Source organism: Phyllopteryx taeniolatus, chromosome 1 (genome assembly GCF_024500385.1).
Source record: "Phyllopteryx taeniolatus isolate TA_2022b chromosome 1, UOR_Ptae_1.2, whole genome shotgun sequence".
NCBI classification, from domain to species: domain Eukaryota; kingdom Metazoa; phylum Chordata; class Actinopteri; order Syngnathiformes; family Syngnathidae; genus Phyllopteryx; species Phyllopteryx taeniolatus.
This window is the reverse complement of record NC_084502.1, coordinates 11,511,080-11,536,175: the sequence shown is the minus strand read 5'-3', so window position 1 is coordinate 11,536,175 and position 25,096 is coordinate 11,511,080. Positions and strand designations below refer to the sequence as shown.

Here is a 25,096-nt window from a genome sequence, read left to right as displayed (position 1 = left end):
AAAGGTAATTATTTTCCAAATGTACTTATTTGCACCAAAACAACGAGACACATTTGGAATTTTTGTCATTTATAGCTTATTAGGCCACATATATTTATTGAGATCAAACTGGGTTGAATGTGGTCCCAGAACTGCCTTCGATCATTCACAAGCTCCAAAGTTGCATCACTGAATAGAAAATATTTCACACAAATGTTTCTTTCTGGCATTTCAAAAATGTTTCTGTTCTGTTCTTCTGGTCTCCTCATTTCGCCTAGGTCTCCTCCTCGTCACAATAACTGTGGTCATGGTGCCGCTTTGCATTTGCTTTTCAGACGCGATAGTTAAAGATGCAAAATCAGCCATGGCAATTCGTCTCAATAATACGTGTAGTAAATCAATGTATTTGCATCTTCTCTTCCCAGGATGCGCAAAATGAACCGCGTGGCAATTTTGCCCGTTTGGCGGGCGCGATCCCGGGTGAGTGCGCCCACTTAGTAGATGGTGAGCAATCAAGTTTGGGCCCCCTTTTGCACGCGCAAACCTCGAGTGAGGCGGGACCCAAATTGTCTGTAGTGTAGGTACTGTACGTACGTGTACGTGAATGGTCACGTGTCTCTGTGTCAGCGGGGCGACTGACAGGCGATCATTCAGGGTGTCGAACGGGATCGCCTCTCTCAGGGATGCGCAGTAGGAAAATGGTTCAAATTGAGCGGCTGCCATTTTGTGCTCTCCCCCGCAGCCATTCTGGCCTCTGGGGACGGGAATCGCTCGTGGATTCCTGGCAGCTTTGGACACAGCGTGGATGGTGAGGAGCTGGGGCCTGGGGGTGCCTCCCCTCAAGCTCCTGGCTGAGCGGTGAGTACAAACACAGCGGACCCCCGCTTGCTTTATTATCGACGGGTTTTCACGATTCGCCGTCGGGTTCGGTCTCTATCCCCCACGGAGACGGGGGTCTGTTGTGCTTCGTTGCTGTACTTAGGTTTTATAAGATAACTGTACTTTACTTGAGTATTTATTTTTCCGAGTTGTTTGTTTTTACTTGTGCACTTCAGTACATATCAGTCTGTACTTTTTAACTTCTACTTAAGAACAGGAGGTGAATCAATACTTCTAATGTTACCATGGTTGATTTATTTATTTATTTTTGTTACACAAGTCTCTGTACTTCGCGGCACAATGTCTGAGTGGTTAGCACATCCACCTCACAATGGTGAAGTTGAGGGTTCGAATCCAGGCTCTGGCCTTCCCGTGACGAGTTTGCCGGAGTACCCGCAGAAAACCCCACGTGTCCCCGTGCTTGCGTCGGTTTTCTCCAGGTGCTGCGCCTTCCTCCCACATTCCAAAAACATTCATGTTAGTTTCATTGAAGACCGGAACTTTCTCATCGGGTGGTGTACGCCACCTCTCGTTCAAGGTCAGCCGGGACGCCACCTGGCGCCCGCAACCCTAATGAAGGTAGTAAGCCATACAGGAAATGGCAAAAAATGCAAAAATAAACTTTTTTCCTATTTGTTTCTTGCAAAAGTAAAATTTCACAAAAGTAGGGAAAAAAATCAAATATTCAACTTTTTCTTGAAAAAGTATTTTGTTTTTCTATTAAAAAATAATTTTGCCTTTAAAAAAAGATGTATAATTTATTTACTCTTACTTTTTTTCCCTCTCAAAATACTGAAACTTTTGTCAAAATGTGACTTTTTAAAAAATATGCATATTCTTGTAATTCCCCCCCTCGAAACAATACAAAATTTTCGCGGACATTTGGTCACCCCAAAAAATTGGAGACTAGTTTTTGTCTGTGAAAAATACTACTACATACTTAGTTGTGATTTACTCTACATATTTTACTACAGAGTATACTCCTTTTAGTGCTCTTTTTATAATACTTTAGGACAGAGTGCGACTTGTGCCAGCTCTTTCTTACAATTGGAAGCGGGCGGCTCAGCCATCTAAACGTGTCAATAGCAGCTACAAGAAGAATTTTTTGAAGGTTGATGTTGGCTTCCTTTGTGAAATATGTCGCAAAGTTGGTGTTGCATCATGACACACGAAGCCCTTCACATTTCACCACATCTGCGTTTATATCTTCGACATCTGCTTCTCTAAAATGTGTAGAGAAAGCATCTACCAGGTCCTGTCGCAGACCACCCCAGAGAACACCGGCAAAAACTACGCCGCCTACAGCATCGACCCCAAAACACGCTACCAGAGGGTCAACCTGGCCTCCATCCAGAGCAGCCAGGTCAGCCACGTTTGGTCACGTTATGCCCTCAGTCCCACATCGGCGTCGCTACCAATTTTGCCCTTTCCAATCAGATTGTTGGTTTTAATATCTCAACAAGTCTAGAGGCACAGTCTGAAAAAACTTGAGGGGAAAAAAACCCTGTACCTTTTGAATGTAAGCAGTCCTCATCAATTGATTTTTTATTAATTTTTTTTTTAATTATTAGTTTCTCTCATTTTGCAGTAGTGTCTTAATTTTGAGTTGTTCCTCTCTCCAGGTGCAGCACCTTTACATCGTTGATAAGTCAAATCCGTCAAGCAAGAAACAGAATAACAGACGGTCTTATGCACGTCAAGGTGGGCGAGCGTCAGCCACGTCATAGTGCTGTTCCGCGACGACGCTTTGACTTGATATTAGGTGCAACCGGACAAAGGTAGCGAACTGACGGATTGTCTGTTGTGACACGTCTTTTAGATTCCGGTGGTTCTGAGGAGTTGTTGAAATGGTGCCAGAAACATACAGCGGGTTACGACGATGTGGATGTGACAGATTTCACCAATTCCTGGAGGTCCGGGCTGGCTCTCTGCGCTTTGATCCACCGCTTCAGACCTCGGCTAATGTGAGTCGCTCGCTGGGAATGACAAAGTGCCGGCGATATGAGCGTCAAAGTGCTTCTTAACCCTCGCACAGTGACATGAGCTCCTTGAATGCGTCGGCTTGCGTCCGCAATCAGCAATTGGCCTTCAGCGTCTTGGAGAAGGAGCTGGGCATCCCGCCTGTCATGTCTGCCGCTGACTTTGCCAACGGGGGGCAGATAGACAGACTGTCCATGGTCCTCTACCTCACGCAGATAAAAAACACCTTCACTGTGCTGACGCCAGGTAAACAACTACGTATGTGCATCTGCAAAAAAAAAGTTATGAATACACTAATTTCTTGTGGATGAGACAAATTTGTTTTTCTTTCCCCCAAACAAATTCCCCAAAAATCGATATAGAGCGTACTATACATGGGTACAACACAGCTGTCAAATGTTGCAGATCGTCCCTATTTTGTTACGGAAATCACTGAACGGCCGTAACGCCGATTGTTCAGATTGCTGGAAAACGAGCACAAATAGTCTGTAGATAATTTCGATATTTATGTTTGACAATGGTTAAAAAGGGGGACCACCACCCCAGTCTGCCAATCCAGAGGCACTGTTCCCGATGTCCACACGATGTTGCAGAGGCGTGTCAACCAGGACAGCCCCACAATATCCAGAGCCTTTAGGAACTCCGGGCAAATCTCATCCATCCCCGGGCCTTGCCACCAAGGAGCTTTTTAACCACCTCTGTAACCTCAACCCCAGAGATAAGAGAGGCCACCTCAGAGAACCCAGACTCTGCTTCCTCATGGAAAGGCGTGTCGGTGGAATTGAGGAGGTCTTCGACGTATTCTCCCCACTGGCTCACAATGTCCTGAGTCGAGGTCAGCAGCGCCCCATCCCCACTATACACAGTGTTGATGGTGCACTGCTTCCTCCTCCTGACACGCCGGATGGTGGACCAGAATTTCCTTGAAGCCGTCCGGAAGTCTTTCTCCATGGCCTCACCGAACTCCTCCCATAGCCGAGTTTTTGTACCCATCAGCTGCCTCAGGAGTCCCACAGGCCAAAAAGCCCCAAAACGACTCCTTCTTCAGCTTGACGGCATCCCTCAACATTGGTGTCCACCAACGGGTTCGGGGATTGCCGCCAGGACAGGCACCGACCATTTTACAGCCTCAGCTCCGGTCGCCCGACTCAGCAATGGAGGCGCGGAACATGGTCCACTCGGACTCGATGTCCCCCGCCTCCCCCGGAACATGAGCAAAGTTTTGTCGGAGGTGGGAGTTGAAACTCCTTCTGACAGGGGATTCTGCCAGACGTTCCCAGCAGACCCTCACAATAAGTTTGGGCCTGCGACATCGGACCGGCATCTTCCCCGACCATCGGAGCCAACTCACCAGCGGGTGGTGATCAGTTGACCGCTCCACCCCTCTCTTCAAGTCCGATGACACGACCACAAAGTCGATCATCGAACTTCGACCTAGGGTGTCCTGGTGCCAAGTGCACGTGTGGACACCCTTATGCTTGAACATGGTGTTCGTTATGGACAATCCGTGATGAGCACAGAAGTCCAATAACAGAACACCGCTCGGGTTCTGATCGGGGGGGCCGTTCCTCCCAATCACGTCCTTCCAGGTCTCACTGTCATTGCCCACGTGAGCATTGTCCCCCAGCAGAACGATGGAGTCTCCAGCGGGAGCGCTCTCCAGCACCCCTTCCAAGGACTCCAAAAAGGTACTCTGAACTGCTGTTTGGTGCATACGCACAAACAACAGTCAGGACCCGTCCCCCCCACCCGAAGGCGGAGGGAGGCTACCCTCTTGTCCACCGGGGTGAACCCCAACTTATAGACGCCGAGCCGGGGGGGCGATAAGTATACCCACACCTGCTCGGCGCCTCTCACCGTGGGCAACTCCAGAGTGGAAGAGAGTCCAACCCCTCTTGAGAGGACTGGTACCAGAGCCCAAGCTGTTTGTGGAGGCGAGCACGACTATACCTAGTCGGAACTTTTCAACCTCACACTCCAGCTCGGGCTCCTTCTCTGCCAGAGAGGTGACATTCCACATCCCAAGAGCCAGCTTCTGTAGCCGGGGATCAGATCTCCAAGGTTCCCCGCCTTCGGCCACCGCCCAGCTCGCACTGCACCCGACCCCTATGGCCCCTCCCACAGGTAGTGAGTGAGCCCATGGGAAGGGGGACCCACGTTACCCTTTCGGGCTGTGCCCGGCCGGGCCCCACGGCTGCAGGCCCAGCCACCAGGCGCACGCCTTCAAACCCCACCTCCAGGCCTGGCTCCAGAAGGGGGGGGGGGGCCGTTCTGTCTCGCTGGCCTAAAACCTGGACATGTATTTTTAGTGTGAGTGAAAGCTATTTTGCATTTTGATTGGCTAAATGATGCGCAGTTGGCGGGAACTACTTTTTCAGTGTGTGATGCATAAGTCAGTCACTCAGTCTTAGTCTGGAGACACAATGGCAGAGCGGAAAGCAGGGCTGTCAAACTCATTTTTTTGTCACGGGCCACATTGTCGTGACGGCCGTTATGACAGTGAAATTAATTATTATTATTAATACGGAACAACAAATTGATGGATAACTAGTTTTTTAAAATCAGAAATCAAGGCTAATTGGCCAAGTTGTAATAAAAAGGGGTTTGGTAAAAAAAAAAAAATTTTTTTTGCAATATAGCATCATTATTTATTGCATTGGACAGCTGTGGCTCAGTAGCTAGAGCTGGTCGTCCAGCGACCCAAGGGTTGCCGGTTCGAATCCCGGCTCCAACTGTCCGCATGTGGAAGTGTCCTCGGGCAAGACACTGAACCCTAATTTGCTCCCAGTGGGCCTGGCAGCGCCGCCCATTGGTGTGTGAATGTGAGGCTTTGTAAAGCGTTTTGGGCACTGTCATAGTGTAGATAAAGCGCTATACAAGTGCAGTCCATTTACCATGATTCTTAGAAATTTTAGTACAGATTTTAGCAAGAATCAAGAAAGTCGATACACGATTTGTTTTTGTGCGCCACATAAAATGATGTTGCGGCACGGATCTGGCGGTTTGTTTTGACACCTGCCGCATAAACTGAGTCCCGCGCGGAGCTCTTTCAGCACTCGGAACAGCAGTTTGTGGAAAATAGGAAGCAGTTGTGGCAACACAACATGGCTCAGGCAGAATGGGAGAAGGCATTTCCGATGACGGTCAGGCGGCATCGGTGGCAGAAGAGGATGCCGGTGTTGTTCCTCTGAGGCTGCAGCGACAGAGGGAGAAAATGTGGAGTTTGCTGTTGCAGTTGTTCCAATTAATAATTAGGCGTATGAAACGCTTCAACGAATAGCTGAATGAGTTTAGCTCTATGTATCACTGAGATTTTTTTAGGGCTATTTTATCAATAAAATAGATCATTTATTACAACCCCAATTCCAATGAAGTTGGGTGATTGTGTTAAACATAAATAAAAACAGAATACAATGATTTGCAAATAATGTTCAACCTATATTTCATTGAGTACACTACAAAGACATATTTCATTTTCAAACTGATCAACTTGATTGTTTTGAGCAAATAATCATTAACTTTGAATTAAAATTTTTTAACCCGTTCCAAAAAAGTTGGGACAGGTGGCAAAAAAGACTGAGAAAGTTGAGGAATGCTCATCAAACACGTGTTTGGAACATCCCACAGGTGGGAAAAGGTGGGTGACATGATTGGGTAGAAAAGGACCTTCCCTCAATTGCTCAGTCATTCACAAGCAAAGATGGGGCGAGGTTCACCTCTTTGTGAACAAGTGCGTGAGAAAATAGTCCAAGAGTTTAAGGACAATGTTCCTCAACGTACAATTGACAGGAATTTAGGGATTTCATCATCTACGGTCCATAATATCATCAAAAGGTTCAGAGAATCTGGAGAAATCACTGCATGTAAGCGGCAAGGCCGAAAACCAACATTGCGTGCCCGTGACCTTCGATCCCTCAGGCGGCACTGCATCAAAAACCGATATCAATGTGTAAAGGATATCACCACATGGGCTCAGGCGTTACATCCGTAAGTGCAACTTGAAACTCTACTATGCAAAGCAAAAGCCATTTATCAAGAACACCCAGAAACACCGCCGGCTTCCCTGGGCCCGAGCGCATCTAAGATGGACCGACGCAAAGTGGAAAAGTGTTCTGCGGCCCGACGAGTCCGCAGTTCAAATTTATTTGGGAAATTGTGGACGTCGTGTCCTCCGGGCCAAAGAAGCCAGCATCTGTGATGGTATGGGGCTGTGTTAGTGCCAATGGCATGGGTAACTTACACATCTGTGAAGGCACCATTAATGCTGAAAGGTACATACAGGTTTTGGAGAAACATATGCTGCCATCCAAGCAACATCTTTTTCATGGACGCCGCATCTTATTTTCAGACAATGCCAAACCACATTCTGCACGTGTTACAACAGCGTGGCTTCGTAGTAAAACAGTGCGGGTACTAAGACTGTGCTGCCTGCAGTCCAGACCCGTCTCCCATTGAAAATGCGTGGCGCATTATGAAGCGTAAAATACGACAACGGAGACCCCGGACTGTTGAACAGCTGAAGCTGTACATCGAGCAAGAATGGGAAAGAATTCCACGTACAAAGCTTCAACAATGAGTGTCCTCAGTTCCCAAACGTTTATTGAATGTTGTGAAAAGAAAAGGTGATGTAATACAGTGGTAAACATGACCCTGTCCAAGTTTTTTTGGAACGTGTTGCAGCCATAAAATTTTCAGTTCATGATTATTTGCTAAAAACAATAGTGTATCAGTTTGAACATTCAGTATCTTGTCTTTGTAGTGTATTCAATTCAATATAGGTTGAACATGATTTGCAAATGATTTTATTTTTTTATTCGTTTAACACAACGTCCCAACTTCATTGGAATTGGGGTTGTATTTACAATCAACTTAATTTGCTTTGACTGTTGAATTAGTATACTAAAGGTAGGTAGTAAGTGCCCCAAGATCTAAATCCTTGTCTTGACTGTCAATACATTCGATATGATTGAAGAGAAGTGCTGAAAAGGTGCAAAGACTGCGACCAATCTCGGCTCACTGCCACTCATCCTCCGGTCAGGCGCTGAAACGCGCGTCGAAGGGACGCTGTCTCTTTAAGAGGCGATTACCCATAATTCCTTGAGCTCTAGCGCTGCGTTCAGCTGCGGCTGCCGCCAGCGTTCTCCGTGCTGCTCCGCAGCCCGAGGATGAATTTCGGCAGCGCGACGAGCGTCGTCACTGTGAATGGTTCCAGCCGCGGCTGAGGCCAGATGGGCGCGCCGCGCGCCCTCCCTCCGCGGAGGCCGGGCGGCCGTCGTTCGCCGGTAACCTCGCGTGAGTTTTTGTGCGAAGGGGTCCGCTGGGAGGCCTTTTGTGAGAAGAGCATGAATCGCCGTCGGAAGATTTCACACAGTCCTCAGGTGTGCAGTGTCGCGAGTGGGCCGACCTCCGAACGTGCTGTGAAATGATGCTCGCCTCACGCCTTCTTGTTTCTCGTGGCCGCCTTTCAGCTCCAGAGCCCAAAGGCTTCCTGACTTCATCCCAGCCTCTTCCTCTCTCGCGGACGCGCTCGGCGATCTTCTTCCTCAGCACGCTCAAGCGCAACTCTCTGCAAAGACGCAAGGTACGCACGCACACACGCACACCCAAAGCCGGCGGGATTCGGCCGAAGAGGAAACCGCCGAGTCCTGACCTTCAGTCTGACTCGCGTTTTGAGTTTCTCCTGAATCCTGAACGTGTGTTTGATAGTTGATTTCATCTGCAGGAGAAAGTGGCAGCCGAAAAGGAGCAAACGAGTGAAAACGAGAGAAGGATGAAAGAGGAGGACTGTGTAAGTTTTTATTCACTAATCACATTTTGCTTTGGGAGCTTCCGAAACTAAAAGAGCTCATACAAACTACGTCATCTGCCGAAATTCTGGTCCTACCCTTACTGACAAAAGTAACTCACTGAAGTAGTATTTTCCTTTTTTCATGTTGTTTTCTTTTTTCTTTTTTTTTTTTAATAGAAGCACAAGAATGTTTTCAAGTACGTCTGTGGCTGAGACATAATGATTTCCTGCACAGGTCGAGGCCTGTGGGCCAGATCTGGCCTCCCGGGTCCTTGTATGGGGCCCCCTGCCATAAAACTACTTATCCATCATAAAAATGAAAATAATGAAATGAACCGGCAAAAATGTAATACCATCCCTCCCAAAATGTATTTGATGACGGACTGGAAGTGTAACTGCCTAATACGCTAGCCGCACGCATGGACTGTAAACAAATACAATGCGCCTCAGCCTCTGGCTAGCGGACGTGATGGCGAGTAATATGTTTTGATGTACTCTGAAGCACCTTGCTGTTTCCAATGCGTATTCATTCCTTTCCCCTCTATTGATGTCGATACAGATTAGCCTTTATTCTGGCCCATTTCCTCTCTTTGTGTTATTAAAATATAGCTGCAGTGGCCTGGGCAAGACCCTTCTTCTTCCTTCACTTGACAATTGTGCTACGTTGTTCATGGTTCAATGAAATCCTACGTGGCACGTGAAAAGTTTCTCATAAAGAACACCAGGAGTTAGTCGGCGACAGTAATTTGTTTGCGATTGTCCAGTCGGGCATACTCTGCCGCGTCGCTCGGCGTGCGGCAGACTTTAAAGCCAACGTATGTAACAGGAGGTGATTTTTGGTGTACTGTTCCACCCCGAGCAATTAAATCCAGTGTTTATGTGCTGTCACCGTGAGAACCCTTGGGGACGATCATGACTGACGTGCCCCGCGATGAAAACACGTTTGACACCCCAGATGTACTGGATTTGTGTTCATTCAAACATCAAAATTGAATAATCACCACAATTCTTTGCAGATTGCTATTTTACGTCAGTGCAAGCAGACAAATGTCGCCCATCCATCCATTTTCTACCGGTTATCCGAGGTCGGCAGTAGCTTTAGCATGGATGTCCAGACGTCCCTCTCCCCAGCCACTTCATTCAACTCTTCCGGGGGGATCCGAGCTGTTCCCAGGCCAGCCGAAGGACGTAGTCTCTCCAGCGTGTCCTGGGTCGTCCCCGGGAACGACGTGCCCGGAACACCTCACCAGGGAGGCGTCCGGGAGGCATCCGAATCAGATGCCCCAGCCTCCTCATCTGGCTCCTCTCGATATGGAGGAGCAGCGGCTTTACTCTGAGATCCTCCCGGATGACCGATCTTCTCACCCTCTCTCTAAGGGATAGCCCGGATACCCTGCGGAGGAAACTCATTTCAGCCGCTTGTATCCGGGATCTTGTTCTTTCGGTCATTGCAGACGCTGCACCGATCCGCCTGTCATCCCAGCCGCTTCACACTCTGCTGCAAACTGCTCCAGTGAGAGTTGGAGGTCACGGCTCGATGAAGCCAACAGAACCACATCATCTGCAAAAAGCAGAGATGCAATACTGAGGCCACCAAACCGGACCCCCTCTACGCCTCGGCTGCGCCTTGAAATTCTGTCCATAAAAGTTATGAACAGAATCGGTTACAAAGGGCAGCCTTGGCGGAGTCCAACCCTCACCGGCTCCACAAAACACATGTAGACTGGTTGGGCGAACTTCCATGCACACTCGAGAACCCTGCCGAGGGTGTAGAGCTGGTCCACTGTTCCACGGCCAGGACGAAAACCACACTGCTCCTCCTGGATCTGAGATTCGACTTCCCGACGGACCCTCCTCTCCAGCACCCCTGAATAGACCTTACCAGGGAGGCTGAGGAGTGTGATCCCCCTGTAGTTGGAACACCACCTCAGTCTGTCAATCCACAGGCACTGTCCCCGATGTCCACGCGATGTTGCAGAGGTGTGTCAACCAGGACAGCCCCACAACATCCAGAGCCTTTAGGAACTCCGTGCGAATCTCATCCACCCACGGGGCCCTGCCACCGAGGAGCTTTTTAACTACCTTGGTGACCACAAACCAAGAGATAGGAGAGGCCGCCTCAAGAACCCACACTCTGCTTCCTCATGGTAAGGCGTGTCGGTGGAATTGAGGAGGTCTTCGAAGTATTCTCCCCACCGGCTCACAACGTCCCGCGTCGAGGTCAGCAGCGCCCCATCTCCTCTATACAATGTGTTGATGGTGCACTGCTTTCCTCTCCTGGTCCACCGACCAGAATTTCCTCGAAGCCGTCCGGAAGTCTTTCTCCATGGCCTCACCGAACTCCTCCCATGCCCGAGTTTTTGCTTCTGCGACCACCGAAGCTGCATTCCGCTTGGCCAGCCGGTACCCATCAGCTGCCTCAGGAGTCCCACAGGCCAAGAAGGCCCGATAGGACTCCTTCTTCAGCTTGACAGCATCCCTCACCGTTGCTGTTTTTTCATGAACTGAGGTGAAATGTTTATTTTCTGTTGCTGCTTAGCTTCCATCTGCCTTCTGACCCCCTCCCTCAGGCGGTGCCCCTCATCCCCTCTGATCCCGAACCCCCGGCGGCCCATCTCCAGCCCGAGCCCGCTTGCGTGTCGCAGGCCGACAGCGAGGCGTGCTACTTCTGCGGCGGCAAGGTCTACGTGCTGGAGCGCATCAGCGCCGAGGGCAAGTTCTTCCATCGCGGCTGTTTCGCCTGCCGTCGCTGTGGCGCCACGCTGCGACTCGGAGACTACGCCTTCCATCGAGACACGGGTGACTGCCCCGATGCCTCACAATACTTTCTGTACACATTTGGATGGAATAAATTGCTGGCTGTCGGATGCACTGAGCCCTCCTTCAGCCGGAAGGCATACGGCGTCCAGCCCTACCCGCAATAGATGAACATTTTTGTTTATAGAGACTAGAATTAGGAAAAGAATGAGTAGTTTTACCCCTCTTACAAGCTTCAAACACATTTAAATGTATTAAAACACCTCTTTGAAACGCATTGTATATATACAAAATATATACAGTACACTGTATATATTTGAACACAGAGAACATGGCAAGCCTTTCATAATTTGGGTTTTGAGGACTTTTTCTGCAATGACAGGATCTGACTCGCGGGCGGTGGTAGCATCTGGGAAGTCCCGCTAGTATCCCCTGTAGTGACTGAGCTGTAATTTTGACATCAACACAATATTAATATGTGTGAAGAGTTTAAACGAAGCAATTCTTCCTCAATTATATTTTGTCTGGTTCAACAACTCCTTGAGAATTGATCTTTAAAATAAATAGTTGGATTATTTTCCCCTTGGCTAAAGAATAATAAGAACACAAAAAATATTTACTCGCTAGAATGAAATGATGCTTCTGCCCACTCCTCGTGGACATTTTTTAGGAGGTTGTCTTTGTCAGTTGCTCAAATCAAATAAAATGAAGAGAATAGATAAGTGACTTCAACTGCTTACGGTTTTTCAACTGTGCCTTCAGGGAGCTTTTACTGCGAACTTCACTCAGAAGAGCTGGAAGACACGGCTGCAATATCTTCTCTGAAGGTGGGTCACGGAACGCAACACATGCAAAGTGCTGAGTTTTCTTTCTGCCCTGGTCAGCCACGTGATTGTCGTCTTTCACCTCAGTCGACTAAAGAGCCATTTTCTTGTGCTCTTTCTTCGCCTCAGATTTCACAATTTTCTCATTTGCAATCAGTGACAAATTCTCGACCGACCGTCCGGCCACAATTCTGACTATTTTTGTTAACCCACTTATTTACACGCTTTTATTAGGGTGCGGTGCGGTTGTACACCTTTGCAAATTCTAAACACCGCAATGAACAGACAGCGTTGCCTTGAGATGCAAATGACCCGATTTACGATCTTATTCAGGTGCTCAATAGTAGAGTCGGGTTCTCTGCGTTTTATCCATCACAGTGAACACATACACATGTTAGTGGATGGAGCAGGGGGCAGCTGAAGCGCCCGGGGAGCATTTCGGGGTATCAGTGTCTTGCTGTGGATGTGGGTGGATGGTCCGGTCGGGATCTTGAACCCAGGTTAACCATTGGGCTACGGCTACCCGAAACGGTCAAGCTGCATTGGCCGGGAATCGGAGCCGGGCCTCCCGCGTGGCAGGTGAGAATTCTACCACTGAACCACCAATGTTTTGGGGGACAACACCGGTCCGTTTGGATCCGGGGTGACAGCTGGTCGTCCGGGGCCCCGGCAGCCCTCCCTTCCTATTTTTTTGGGGTGGAGGAAGGACTCGCGCACTGGTCCCGGATGCTCAGTCCCACGGTCGTCCCGGGGGTCAAACCGAGAATCCCACTTCTGACACCAAGTTTGTTTTGGAAATATTTTCAGGAAACAAGCTTGTCTTTTGTCATTTGAATGAAATCTTTGCAAAGAGAGAGGGAAGACAGAAGATGACACAGCTCCCGGCAGCTGCCGCCCTCTGCTCTGAAGCGCATGGCAGCAGACACCAGCAGTTATTCAAAAAGGGGGCGGGGTCACTCAGGGATGGCTTTTCTTATCTGGGTCTTCACAAAAAGGGGGCCTGCTACAGAGCGCATTCCACTGAAGCAGGATGAGGAAAAAAGAAAAACAAGCGGTGAGCTACATTTTCAAAGTTACACAGGAATTATGGAGAATTCTGGGACAATAAAAGCATACAAGTTACTGGATAGGAGTAATTGTGCCACTACACTGTTCACCTGTGGAATGTTCCGATCAGGTGTTTTTTCAGCATTTCTGAACTTTCCCAGCTTTTTCGGAACTTGTTCCAGGCATCAAATTTAAAAAATGAGACAATTTGCAAAAAAATAAAAATAAAAACGTTTGACAGTGTGTATTAGAAAGTATTCCTGTATTCAATTGAATATTGGTTGAAAATGATTTGAAAATCATATTCTGTTTTACACAACATACCAACTTTATTGGAATTGGGGTTTGTATAATTAGAATATTGCTCAGAGTGGCCAGGGCAATTGGCTACTTGACAATTGTGCCATGTTGTTTTTGGTTCAGTCAAATAATACCGTATATGTGGCACCTCGAAAGGTTTCCTCCTTAAGAACAGCAGAGGCTGTAATTTGTATGCGATTGTCCAGATCAGTCGTGTTGGGTTGCATCTCTTTCCGACTGAACGGCCTCAATTGTACTGCCTTTCTGATTGAGCCGTTTCCTTCTTGCCACACACACGCAACGACTGAGCGTGGACGGCATGACTTTTTCTTTCTTGTCGATGCCTTTTCTCCCTACAGGACAGGAAAGGAAATGAGGCCGGAAAGGCAGAGCCTTCCGGCGAGGCTTACGCGCCATCCCCGTCCGATGACGAGTACGAGCGCACGCTAGACTGCCTTCCTCCGCGATCGCCGCCTTCTGCCGGACAACGCGACTGCAAAGAAGAACATCCCTCTGATGCTGATGGGCGTGCACGTGTTGAGGGGAGTGACGGACAACCGCCGGCCTCCACCCGCCTCCCTCTCCCCAAGCCCCGCCTCTCTCGGCAGACCGCCCCCGAGCCCCGGCCCGTTCCTCTGGCCGTGAAGCCACGCGCGGTACATCTTCTAATCCCCTCGAGTCCAAAAATCAGTCCACCTCCCGCTCCCGTGCGAGAGACACCCGAGGCCGCACCCGACTCGCGTCCCAAACAGCCGCTGCGCAAACTGAAGTTGACCGATGAGGAGAAGACCCAGCTGGTAAATCTTCTGACCTTCCCCGCCGACTCTGATTCCGAGACCCCCGGCGGCTCTTCGTCCTGCTCCTCCTCATCCGCGACGGCGCGAGGACTGAGTCCTCCCAAAGCGGAGGACGGACAAGAAGAGGAGGGCTACTGGAGCGGCGGAGCGGCCGGTCACGTCCGGGAAAAGAGGAACAGGCACTGCTTCCGTAGGAAGGAGATGCCCGCTGGGCAGCCCAGACTACGATCCAAGTTCTCCCCCTGGAATCTTTCCTCGCCCAGGATCAGCAGAGACGCACGACTCAGTGTTCATCAGCCCGGGAGAGTGGGTGAGTAAAGGTCCCGTGAGCTCTCGTGTAGGGTTGCGACCGTGATTAGTCATCCATCCATTTTCTGAGCCGCTTCTCCTCACAAAGGTCGCGGGAGTGCTGGAGCCTATCCCAGCTATCATCGGGCAGGCACAAATAAACAAACAACCATTCGCACTCACATTCACACCTATGTGCAATTCAGAGTCGTCAATTAACCTACCACGCATGTTTTTGGGATGTGGGTGGAAACCGGAGTGCCCGGAGAAAACCCACGCGGGCACGGGGAGAACATGCAAACTCGCTGTGATCATTTCTTCCACACAGACTCTTTCTGCCGGCTGACGTCGAAATAAGTTGCCGCGGTTAAAAAACTATGTCCAAAGTTTGGGATGATTTCACACTTAAAAAGAAGATGAAGTGCTATGTGTCTCCTGCAAAGCAGACTTGAACAGTATTAACTAATTTAATATAGCCTACCACTTCTAATGACAGACAACGTGTTGTGATCCCCCACAGCCTGTCAAGGATGAACACAGCCGCCGGTGCACTTTCAATCACTTTATTGAAAAAACACGAACAACATAAACATGTAATCAGAACTAAAGGTGCTAAAGGATGCTCACCCAGAGACTGGCTAACAGTTAGCCAGTTAAGCTAGCCAACGCTACACTCTCATTGGCTGACTCCCATGTCAATCAACAGGCTGAGTTTGGCTCGGAGCAGCTCTTCGTGAAAAGGGGCATTGGAAGTTGTCGGCAAGAATTGCGAACAAACGACATTTTTGCGTCTAATTCCCCCCCCACAGAAACTACCTTCAGACACGTTCCCGGCGCCTCGGAAGAGTCCGTCGACGGAGACGAGGACGATGACGACGAGACGTTCGAACAGGAAGACTTTGACTTATTGGACGAGAAGGCAAGGAGGACATTTGTAATGTCACAGTCGACACGCGCTCACCGCGATGGCTTTGCAGTTTCAGACACTAGCGGCCAACCCGGCCGAGGCGGAGAAGTTGGAAGTGATGAAGATGAGGACGCTGGAGCGGCGAGCCAAGATGAGCGAGTTACAGCGACTGCGCCAAGCTCAGGTGAGCGTGACACACTCGTGTCTGTCATGTTCTTGTCGATTCTAGCACAGTGATCCTCAAAAGCCTGGGCGTAAAGTAAAGTAAAGTTGAGCTGATACATTTGCACTGTTTTCAACTCATTCATTGTTGCTGACATTTAACTCGTTTACTGCCACCAGCGAATATATTTGTATATTTGATAGGATGGGCCATATTTTATCAATATTGGTCAAGATGAAAAGACGCAGTTTTGGTAATATTCTTAATGTGCTTTTGAAAGGAGTATCTCAGTGATGCATTTGATATGATTGTCATTCATTCATCTTCCGTTCCGCTTATACTCACAAGGGTCGCGGTCGTGCTGGAGCCTATCCCAGCTATCTTTGGGCGAAAGGCGGGGTACACCCTGAACTGGTCGCCAGCCAATCGCAGGGCACATATAAACAAACAACCATTCGCACTTACATTCACACCTACGGGCAATTTAGAGTCTTCAATTAACCTACCCTGCATGTTTTTGGGACGTGGGAGGAAAGCGGAGTACCCGGAGAAAACCCACGCAGGCACGGGGAGAACATGCAAACTCCACATAGGCGGGATTTGAACCCCGGTCCTCAGAACTGTGAGGCAGATGTGCTAACCAGTCATACACCGTGTCCTTGATATGATTGATCGTAGCATATTACTCCACATATTAGAGAATTGGTAGGACTTTCTAATACTGTACTTGGGTGGTTTAAGTCCTGTTTAGAGAACAAGGACTACTTTGTTTCAATTGGTAACTTTAAGTCTAAGCAGACAAAAATCACGTGGAGGTCCTCAAGGCTCCATCCTCCGCCCTCTACCATTTAACATCTATATGCTCCCCTTAGCTAAGATAATAGAAAACAACAATAATATAAGTTACCACAGCTATGCAAACGGTACACAATTATACATCTGTTTCATCAGGTATCTATGGTCTATCTATACAGACACTGACTAAAATGCATTGAGTAGTTAAATGAATGGATATCCTAGAATTTCCTACAGTTGAACAAGGAAAAAACAGAGTTTTGGAACTGAGGCGATTGGAAGTGTTCAGACAGCTGGATTCATTAAACCTTAAAACCACAGAAGAGGCTAAGAGTATCGGTGTAGTTATGGGCTCAGACTTCAATCTTGAAGCATATTAAGACAAATACAAAGTCAGTCTACTATCATTTAAAAACCATATCTAGGATAAAAAAAGACTCTCAACAGGACCTAGCAAAACTTGTCCATGCATTTGTCTTTAGTAGGCTTGATTCTGGCAACAGTATGTTTATAGGATTGACAAAAAAAAATAGTCTGTCAAACATCTGCAGCTAAATTTAAAGCGCCGCTGCTCAAGTCCTAACAAAACTAAGAAAATGGACCGTATCACTCCAGTCCTGATATCCATCCACGGGCTACTTGTCTGTCAGAGGATAGATGTTAAAATACACCTGAAAATGCTTTAGGGCCAAAGTACATCAGAGACTTCCTCCATGAATCTGAACCGTCCAGAACATTGAGGTCTTCTGAGACAGGTCTGCTCTTCGTTCCTGGTGTAAGAACTTAACATGGAGAAGCAGCTTTTAGTTTTTATGTCCCCCCCCCCATATTTGGAAAAAACACCCAGAAAACTGTCGATCAGTTTAGACACTGAGCTTATTTAAATCAAGATTGGAAACAAAGCTGTTCAATATTGCTTTTAAGTAGATTTCATTTCATCATAAGATTTCATTAAGTAGATTTCAACCCTGCATATTGTTCGAGTCTGGTTTCCGATTGTCCGGGTGTCCGTGAAGGTAACAGGACACGTGTACGGGAAGCGTGGGAGCTGGACGTTGGGAAAATGTGGTGCTTGGAGTATTTTATAGGCAGTACTTGATGTAAAACGTTGTCTAACCACTGCTCTTGTTTATTGACAGTTGTTTTTTTTCCATTTGTTTCTCGCAGTCAATCCAGAGACGGCTCGAAGAGATCGAGGTGACCTTCCGAGATTTGGAGCAGAAAGGCGTCGTGCTCGAACGAACTCTACAAGGGGAAACTCGTAAGAACCAACCTGACGCGAGACTTTTTACATGCGCAGTCCTGCTCAGCCAACTTCCACATTCGGTTAAACGGGTCGAAGCACTTCCTTCAGGTTCAGGTGACTGGCGCAGCCCGAAGGCGGAGGACTCTGAGAAAGCGACTGTACAAATATTAAACATCTACAGTTTTTTGTTTTGCACAAGGTGTCTTTGAGAGAAAGAGAGGACCATATCCCATGTTTAGAATTTGTTAACATACATCATATAATTTATATATATACAGTATGTATGAATAAATGATACAAACATGTATTTAACTTTAGTACAAAGACACCATAAAGAAAAAATAATAATTCAAACCATGTCATCAGCCAGTAGTTGGGCTGTTATGGCAGGATACACACAAAGTCCGCTAACCTGTTGTCCGGGTTTGGTCATGTGACGCAACGTTCCGCATAAAGCAGGTTATATTAAATAGGATTATCGAATGTTCACGTTTATTTGAACTAGATTCACAACCTTTTTAAATGCAAATGTCCACAAATCTAAACGGTACAGGTCATTATCAGTTATTCAGCTCCAATACGGTTGTTCTCCTTTTATATCGGGGAATTCAACTCAAAAGTAAAAAAGGTCCAGATAAAAACAAACTCGAGCGCCAGTCTGTGGTCGTTCAAGAACCTTTTTTCAAGTGTTCGAGCCTGATAAAATCGGACACCCACAGCGCTCTGATAGCAGGGGTCCGCCGCGTTGACAGCAATCTGTCTGTGCCCATCAAAGTCAGCGGTGACATACACCAACAATCGTACTAAAACTTCATAAACACTAACACCTGTGTTGTGCCATCTTCCAAAAATGGTTTTCAAAGGTCAGCGATGCAATCAACCTGGGAAATAGCTCACAAAACCTATGAAAATAGGCGGAAATTAATCATTTACCTGAGGTGGCTGCGCTCTACAAGGAGCATTACAGCAATTGATTCCAATAAAACAAACCAACACAAATTAATTTCACCTCACTATTTCACTTGTTGTCTTAGCTTATAAATCTATCCGGATTTAAGTAGAGCTGCATTTCAAAACGAGCAAGTAATGAAAAAGTTGAAGCGCTTAACATGGATATTTAACTTCAAAAGCCGTCAATGGCAGCGAATGAATTCATTTCACAAAATAATGTTTTTGTGTTCAGCATCTTGACATATAAATTAAGTCTCAAACTATTTAGCATATTTGATTGAACAAAGCTTTGTTCCAAGCGTTTTTGTTTTGTCTCATAACGGAATTTCACGTGCACTTTCGATCAGCGCTTCCAGTGGGAACTTAGTAGGAAGTACCGTATCAACAAAAATGTTCCATTTTTATTTTTTTTTTACCCGATCTTGATCAGCTGACGATCACGTGATCGACTCCAATCGGAACATCCTTAGTTTCAATGGGATTGCAGTGTGTAGTAGGGCTATTTTACGGTTTAAACTATATTGTAAAAACTAATGTTTTGATTACATCTTCCATGATATATTTTGTTTTTGTATTCAAAGTTCACAATTCATTTAAAACGTCTTTTGAATACATTTCAAATGTATTTAAATTGTGTGGAATGGCTATTTTTAAGGCTCGAACTATTTTTACTTTCTTTCATTCTTACTATTCTATTGCGGGTGGGCCTATAACGCAACCCCAGAGGGCGATCAGTGTATTTGTTGTTGGCCCGCTAAGGTGGTGCCCTGTGCAAGTGGTTGTCAACTGTCGTCACAACCGGGACTCGCATTTTCCACATTCAAGATAAGCTGTGAACCACTTTTACAGAAGTTAAGAACAATAAGGAAAATGCATTGTTCAAACCTAGCCTTTGGGAACATATATATAGCATATTTTTAATTGCAACTACACATACTTATTTGTTAAAAGGGCCTTTCAGAGAACCTTATTAAAAAAACAGGATGAACATTACAACTGCGTGTACAAAAATAAATATAGGTAAATGAATCCTCTTAATTACACAAAATCCACAAAAGTTCACTTAAATCTCTTTCGGAAAGTCACTCACCCAAAGTAATAACGTTTCTGACACATGCTTGTCAAAATAATGTTATTTTCCAAATAAAAGGCAAGTCCCACCTGGGATGCAGGCCAAATATTTCACATGCAAGTTCCGCTCTTACGGCCACGATGTAGCGCAAATTTGTACGGTCGAAACGCGCACTAGTCTATTACTAAGCTTCGCCCACGCAGACATGAAGTCATCATTAGTGTAAATATTTGTAGGAAAAAAACTTGTAGGCCATAAATGTAAAAGAATCTAGTGAAAAAGAGCATACCTTGTCGTGCCGCGTGACCACCTATTCTTACGTCACCCGGCAAAATAGTTCAATACTCGCCATTGGTAACCTCAGAACTTCGTAAACCCAGGACCCCTTGTGATTTTTTTCAATTTCATTTTTTAAAATTATTATTCCTTTTCCCCCTTACCTGTCCGTGACCCGCTCTGGGGTTGTGACCCACCAGCTGAGAACTGCGGCTCTTTACCTGTGTAATATACTGTATATCATATCATCTTTCTTCATTGATATGAAATGATATTTTCCGCTTCCAGAGATGGAAAGCTCCCCCGACATGATCGAATGCTGGATCCAGCTCGTCCACGAGAAGAACGCCTTGGTCTCTGAGGAGTCGGACCTGATGGTGGCGTAAGTGTGCACCTTAGCTCACGGGACCGCTGCTGTCGTCGATACGGCTGCAGTTGAGCCCATTGTTGTCTCGTCCTGTTTGCTTCACCTCTCTTTCTGCTCTGTCTTCATCTCAACCCAACTGGCCGAGATAGACGCTTGCTCATAAGGCCTGCTGCACATACCTAAGGATTTTTTAAATCTTAAGTCTCCTTCCATCAGTTTTTTTATTTCTTTTTTTTATCCTCTTTGATGTCCTTTTATCGGGTTTGCATGATAATTTGGGTTGGAAATTCTAAAAAGCTATTCGAGTTGGTCTTTTCCGCCTGGCATTTGAGACAGTTGGATTTCTCATTCTTATGCGACAATTAAATGAGCTTTGCTCTGATTGGATAGCTCATCTTCGCCAATTTAAATATGGAAAACAGCTTGGCTCTGATTTGTCCATATCGCGGCGTCTGCTAGCGTAGAAGCTTGGAACAGCAGAGCATTCGTCGCGAAGTAGTGTCCTTCGATGCAACGTTTAGACTCCAGTCCCTCGCAAGATCGCAGTTATTGTTTCCCCATTTACACTGAACACACGTTTACTTTCTTTGCACCACAGCGATATGCTCCTCCCCCCTCGGTCGTCTTCAGCGGGTTCCCGGCGCGCTCGCGTCCGGCAAATGTGTGCTGCGAGCGGCCACAGTCGCCCCGGCTGGTTCCTTCGATATTTTTTTTCTGTCCCAGTTTTACTCCCCTTTCAGACCCTCTGCCCTGCGACACTCACCGCCAGTGGGATGCCTGTCCCCCATTACGATCATTGTGAAGCACAATTCAAACGGTAGATTGTTGGCCCACTAATGGGCAGAGGTGGGTAGTAACGCGCTACAATTACTCAATTAACATTTCGGATTAATTGTACTTGTGAGAGTAGTTAGAATGAACTTTACTTTTTACTGGAGTGTTTATGTTCAGAAGAATTGATACTTTTAGTCCGTTACAATGATTGACATTCCGCTTACTACTTTTATTTATTCATTATTGCATGCGTGATCTATTTTTCAACTTCACCACGGACTTCCGCATAGGGTGCCACTGCGTCCAATCCGATGTGATCACGAATGTCATTTGACTCCAATTCACCAATCAGACGGCACAAGGCGGTCACGTGATCGCACACAAACCCTTTGTGGGCCAATCAGTGACTCATTTTGGGGTGAAAAAAAAATGCCGCACACGTTTACTTTCCAGACTGAAAAACAACAGCTTTGTCAAGTAGTCTTAAATTATGAAAGGTCAAACGTGAATATTTCAGCCCACTTCTAACTTGAGAAAACAACTAAGTTACAGATGTTTCTCTCTCTCTCTCTCTCTCGACTGCACGCACACACTTAATGTCTGTCCAGCAAACCGCTTCTTCCTGAAGTCATTGAAGTGAATAAAGCAAATAATATTTCTGTAGGGCCCAATGCACGTGTTTGGGCAGTTTAAAATTGAAGCAGTGGCAGGTGTGTGTGGATTCCCAAATATTATTTTCAAATTTTACTTGACGTTCATGTTTTTTTCCTTTCTTTTTTTATTTGTTACTCTTGAGTATTTTTTTGACTGAGTACTTTCTTACTCGGTCAAGGACTACTTTTTACTTATTATTGTAAAGTAACAGTACTCTTACATGAACACAATATTTGGCTTATCTACCCACCTGTGCTAACAGGAACGTGATTTGAAAGGGGTTGTAGGTGCAAATGAAAAGAGAGTGGGATCTTTTGAGGTTAGGCTGGTCATCCGCTCCTGTTCATTTGAATTGAACCTGCCACGTTGATCATCGCTGGCGACAATGAATGCATGCTTGGCTGTTTCTTTAACTTTTACATCATAAATTATGAACATAGTTAATTATCGTTGTAACACACAACATATGTATGTATACTTTATAGACTGTATCTGTATGGCTTGGGAGCAGCTGGGACTCATTCACTTAAAACCCAGAAATGCCGTTCAGCCGGGTTGAGTTGGTCGCTACTTGAATATGAATTGATGAAACAAATTCAAATCTTGCCATTTGTAAGCGGTTTCATCATTTGAGGGCTTTCCGCCGTGTCGTTTGCATTCAATCGACTAACCTCAAAGATGTCAAAGCTAAACCATGTCACAGACTCATTTTGACCTATGTTATGCATAAAACAGTAGAAAGGAAAATCCCGTTCTCCATGACAGAAAGCTCGTGTGATCAAATGTGATCTAACAAAAACGAAGAGGAAACATAGCAACAACCGGGAAACAAGACATGACACGTGACATAGAAGAGGACACACCAGAGGAGCCAATGATCGTGGCTCTTGGGAATATATTTTAGTGGAAAATTCCAAACTGAAAAAAAAAAAAGAAAACTGGTGAAAAACTACTGTAGACAGTGTCAAAGCGGACTCTATGGTCTCGTGCGCAAGCTCGAGGTGACTTCTCAAAGGAAGCTCATGGGTGCTGTTATGGGCCTTTGCGTTTCAGGTAGTTGTGATTTACGTCCGCTTCTTGATTGGCTACATTGGGTTGCACGTCACAGTTCACCGACAAGTCGTCTTTCCTCACACACGAAGAGTTTTGGTTGTAAATATTGAACACGTTTCATATTTAAGATTGTCGGCTCCGACCTGATTAATAAGGTGAAATTCACTCGTAACGCACCTCAGACTGCCGGATAATTTTTATGGGGCAATCTTAAAGGATGTAAGATAATCTGACTTGATGCATCCTCGGATCCAAATCGTGACAAAAAGAGCCCGATGGTGTGTGTGTGTGTGTGTGTAGCAGGCCTTTTGGGGGAGTGAGTCTTTGCTTGGTGTGGGTTTTCTTGAACGCATGACACGCTTGCTTCTTGACCTGCTCAATGTGTGAAGTGCCTCGAGGCAACTTCTCTTGTCATTGTTGCTGCTATAGACAGTCGGTAGAACAGACTTGACTCGGCCGGATCACACGTTGAGCCTTTTTTGCAAGTCCGCCCCGTTGTGCGTCACGTGCACGTTCAGCCGCATCCTTCACCGCTTGTGTGTCGGCGCTTCCCCCAGGTCCCGACAGCTGGAGCTCGAAGACAAGCAGAGCGCGCTGGAATTGGAGCTGAGGAAATACGTGGACTTGAACGGTGCGTACGTTGAGTATCGATGCGTATCTGCACGCGATCGTTGTAGGGCACGGCCGTCAAACTCTAGGCCCGCGGGCCACGTCTGGCCATCCGCTTCGTTTAAGTGGCTTGCCCAAATTCTTCTTCTGTTCAAAACTAAGTTGGGGCACTTGTAAGTCAAGGTGCCACTTCATATTCTTTTCTTTTATTGTTAATTCAATTGACTTACTTGCATTTTTTAGATTTGCAACAACGGGGATTACTGTATACGTGTATGTGGTTTGACTGTTCTAAGCGGCCCCCGACCACAACTCGGAGGCAACTCTGCTGCTGTATTGTGTAACTTAGCTTTTTTTGGCTTCCGTGTGACAGACCAGACACCAGAGCAGCAAGCGGAAGAGGAGCGCGTCCTGCAACAGATGATCGAGGTGGTGGACATGCGGGACTCCCTGGTGTCCTTCCTGGAAGAGAAGAGGCTGAAAGAGCTCCAAGAGGAGCGAGAGGTCCTCTCGCTGATGGAGGCCAAGCGGCGTTCCAAGGCTGGAGCTCAGGTTCAATGGCAGTAAAAAAAACAACAACAACAAAAAAAAACAATCATTAAAAACAACCAAACAAAAAAAATCTCTTTCGGGCACATTCGCGCTTGAAACACAAATGCAAAGCCAAAGAAGACTCAACAGCGAGGAGACGAACGAACCAGCTTCCATCCACACCGGGGGGAGATGCCATGATGATGATGATGATGATGCACAAAGGGCAGAACGTCATCGCACGGCGAAGGAGCTGACCTGGATTTGGATCGTAAACAGGCCAAGACAAAGCAGCGTGAAATGACGGCTTTGCAGATGAAGGATGATGAGATGGAGGCTTTGAAAAGGTTCACATTGTTTTTGCTTCTTCTTCTGTTGCACACTGACTGACTGAGAAATAACACACATGCTTTGTTTGCTACTTGGTAAAGTCAATAAAACTTGCGGGAGGGTGGAACTAAAAGGCTTTTCAGTCATTGGATGGGAGGGATTCTCTCATCATTTCATTATGTCGCCATGACGTGGCCCTCAATCCAGCTATCGAGTGGCCACGATCGAAACAAAAAAAAGAGAGAAAAAGCCTTATTCATTGTTGCTGTTAGTCTAATAAAAATTATTATTTTTTCCCAACTCAACGTTATTTGTAGAGCACTTTAAAAAGAACAACAGCAGCTGTAATAAAGTACTGTACATAATAAAGTACTATACATAAGACTGAGCACATGAATGGAATAAGAATATAAATGAATGAAAATGCTTTTCTCGTGGAAGTATTCAAGAACCGCTCCCTTCAGGAACTTCCCAGCTACTCTGTGTTTCTACTGGAAAAAAAGAAATAACCGAGCAAGGTGCAGAAGGTTCCTGGAGGATTATTTAGTTCCTCCTGTGGCCCAGGGTCTTCTACCAGAAACTCTTGAGGGGGCGAGCTCTGCTGACGAACGCTGATTGGTCGACCTACCTCTGTAGCGTCTAAGAAGGAAAACTTGAAAATAAACACTTTTTTTTTTTAATATAAAAGTGGCGAAGTAGGAGCAGGCTGGAGAAACTGAGCTCGCCGAA

The 25,096-nt window shown here is 46.5% G+C and overlaps 1 protein-coding gene and 1 long non-coding RNA gene across 12 annotated transcripts in view; one reads left to right on the top strand and one right to left on the bottom strand.

The window, feature by feature from the left end:
• Positions 1–24,667, top strand: part of mical1 (microtubule associated monooxygenase, calponin and LIM domain containing 1) — a 42,551-nt gene extending 17,884 nt beyond the window's left edge. For 2 of the 11 annotated variants that reach the window (XM_061771420.1, XM_061771425.1), the window contains exons 9-24: positions 722–837; positions 2,095–2,221; positions 2,481–2,559; positions 2,678–2,822; positions 2,894–3,084; positions 8,307–8,419; positions 8,561–8,626; positions 11,197–11,425; positions 12,146–12,210; positions 13,914–14,661; positions 15,449–15,558; positions 15,617–15,730; positions 17,672–17,765; positions 20,338–20,431; positions 23,455–23,528; positions 23,880–24,667. In XM_061771420.1, coding sequence (XP_061627404.1) covers positions 722–837; positions 2,095–2,221; positions 2,481–2,559; positions 2,678–2,822; positions 2,894–3,084; positions 8,307–8,419; positions 8,561–8,626; positions 11,197–11,425; positions 12,146–12,210; positions 13,914–14,661; positions 15,449–15,558; positions 15,617–15,730; positions 17,672–17,765; positions 20,338–20,431; positions 23,455–23,528; positions 23,880–24,073 — 2,559 coding nt within the window. In that variant the 3' untranslated portion in view covers positions 24,074–24,667. Of the gene's footprint in view, positions 1–404; positions 460–721; positions 838–2,094; positions 2,224–2,480; positions 2,560–2,677; positions 2,823–2,893; positions 3,085–8,306; positions 8,420–8,560; positions 8,627–11,196; positions 11,426–12,145; positions 12,211–13,913; positions 14,662–15,448; positions 15,559–15,616; positions 15,731–17,671; positions 17,766–20,337; positions 20,432–23,454; positions 23,529–23,879 lie in introns of those variants that run through there. The other 9 variants (XM_061771433.1, XR_009788233.1, XR_009788234.1 and 6 more) reach the window with 9 other exon arrangements.
• LOC133477109 (uncharacterized) lies at positions 15,626–20,398 on the bottom strand. The gene is made up of 3 exons (XR_009788242.1): positions 20,271–20,398; positions 17,778–17,906; positions 15,626–15,794 (listed from the first exon to the last, which is right to left on the bottom strand). It is a non-coding gene; the product is annotated as an uncharacterized LOC133477109 (long non-coding RNA).
• Positions 24,668–25,096: the final 429 nt, after the last annotated feature.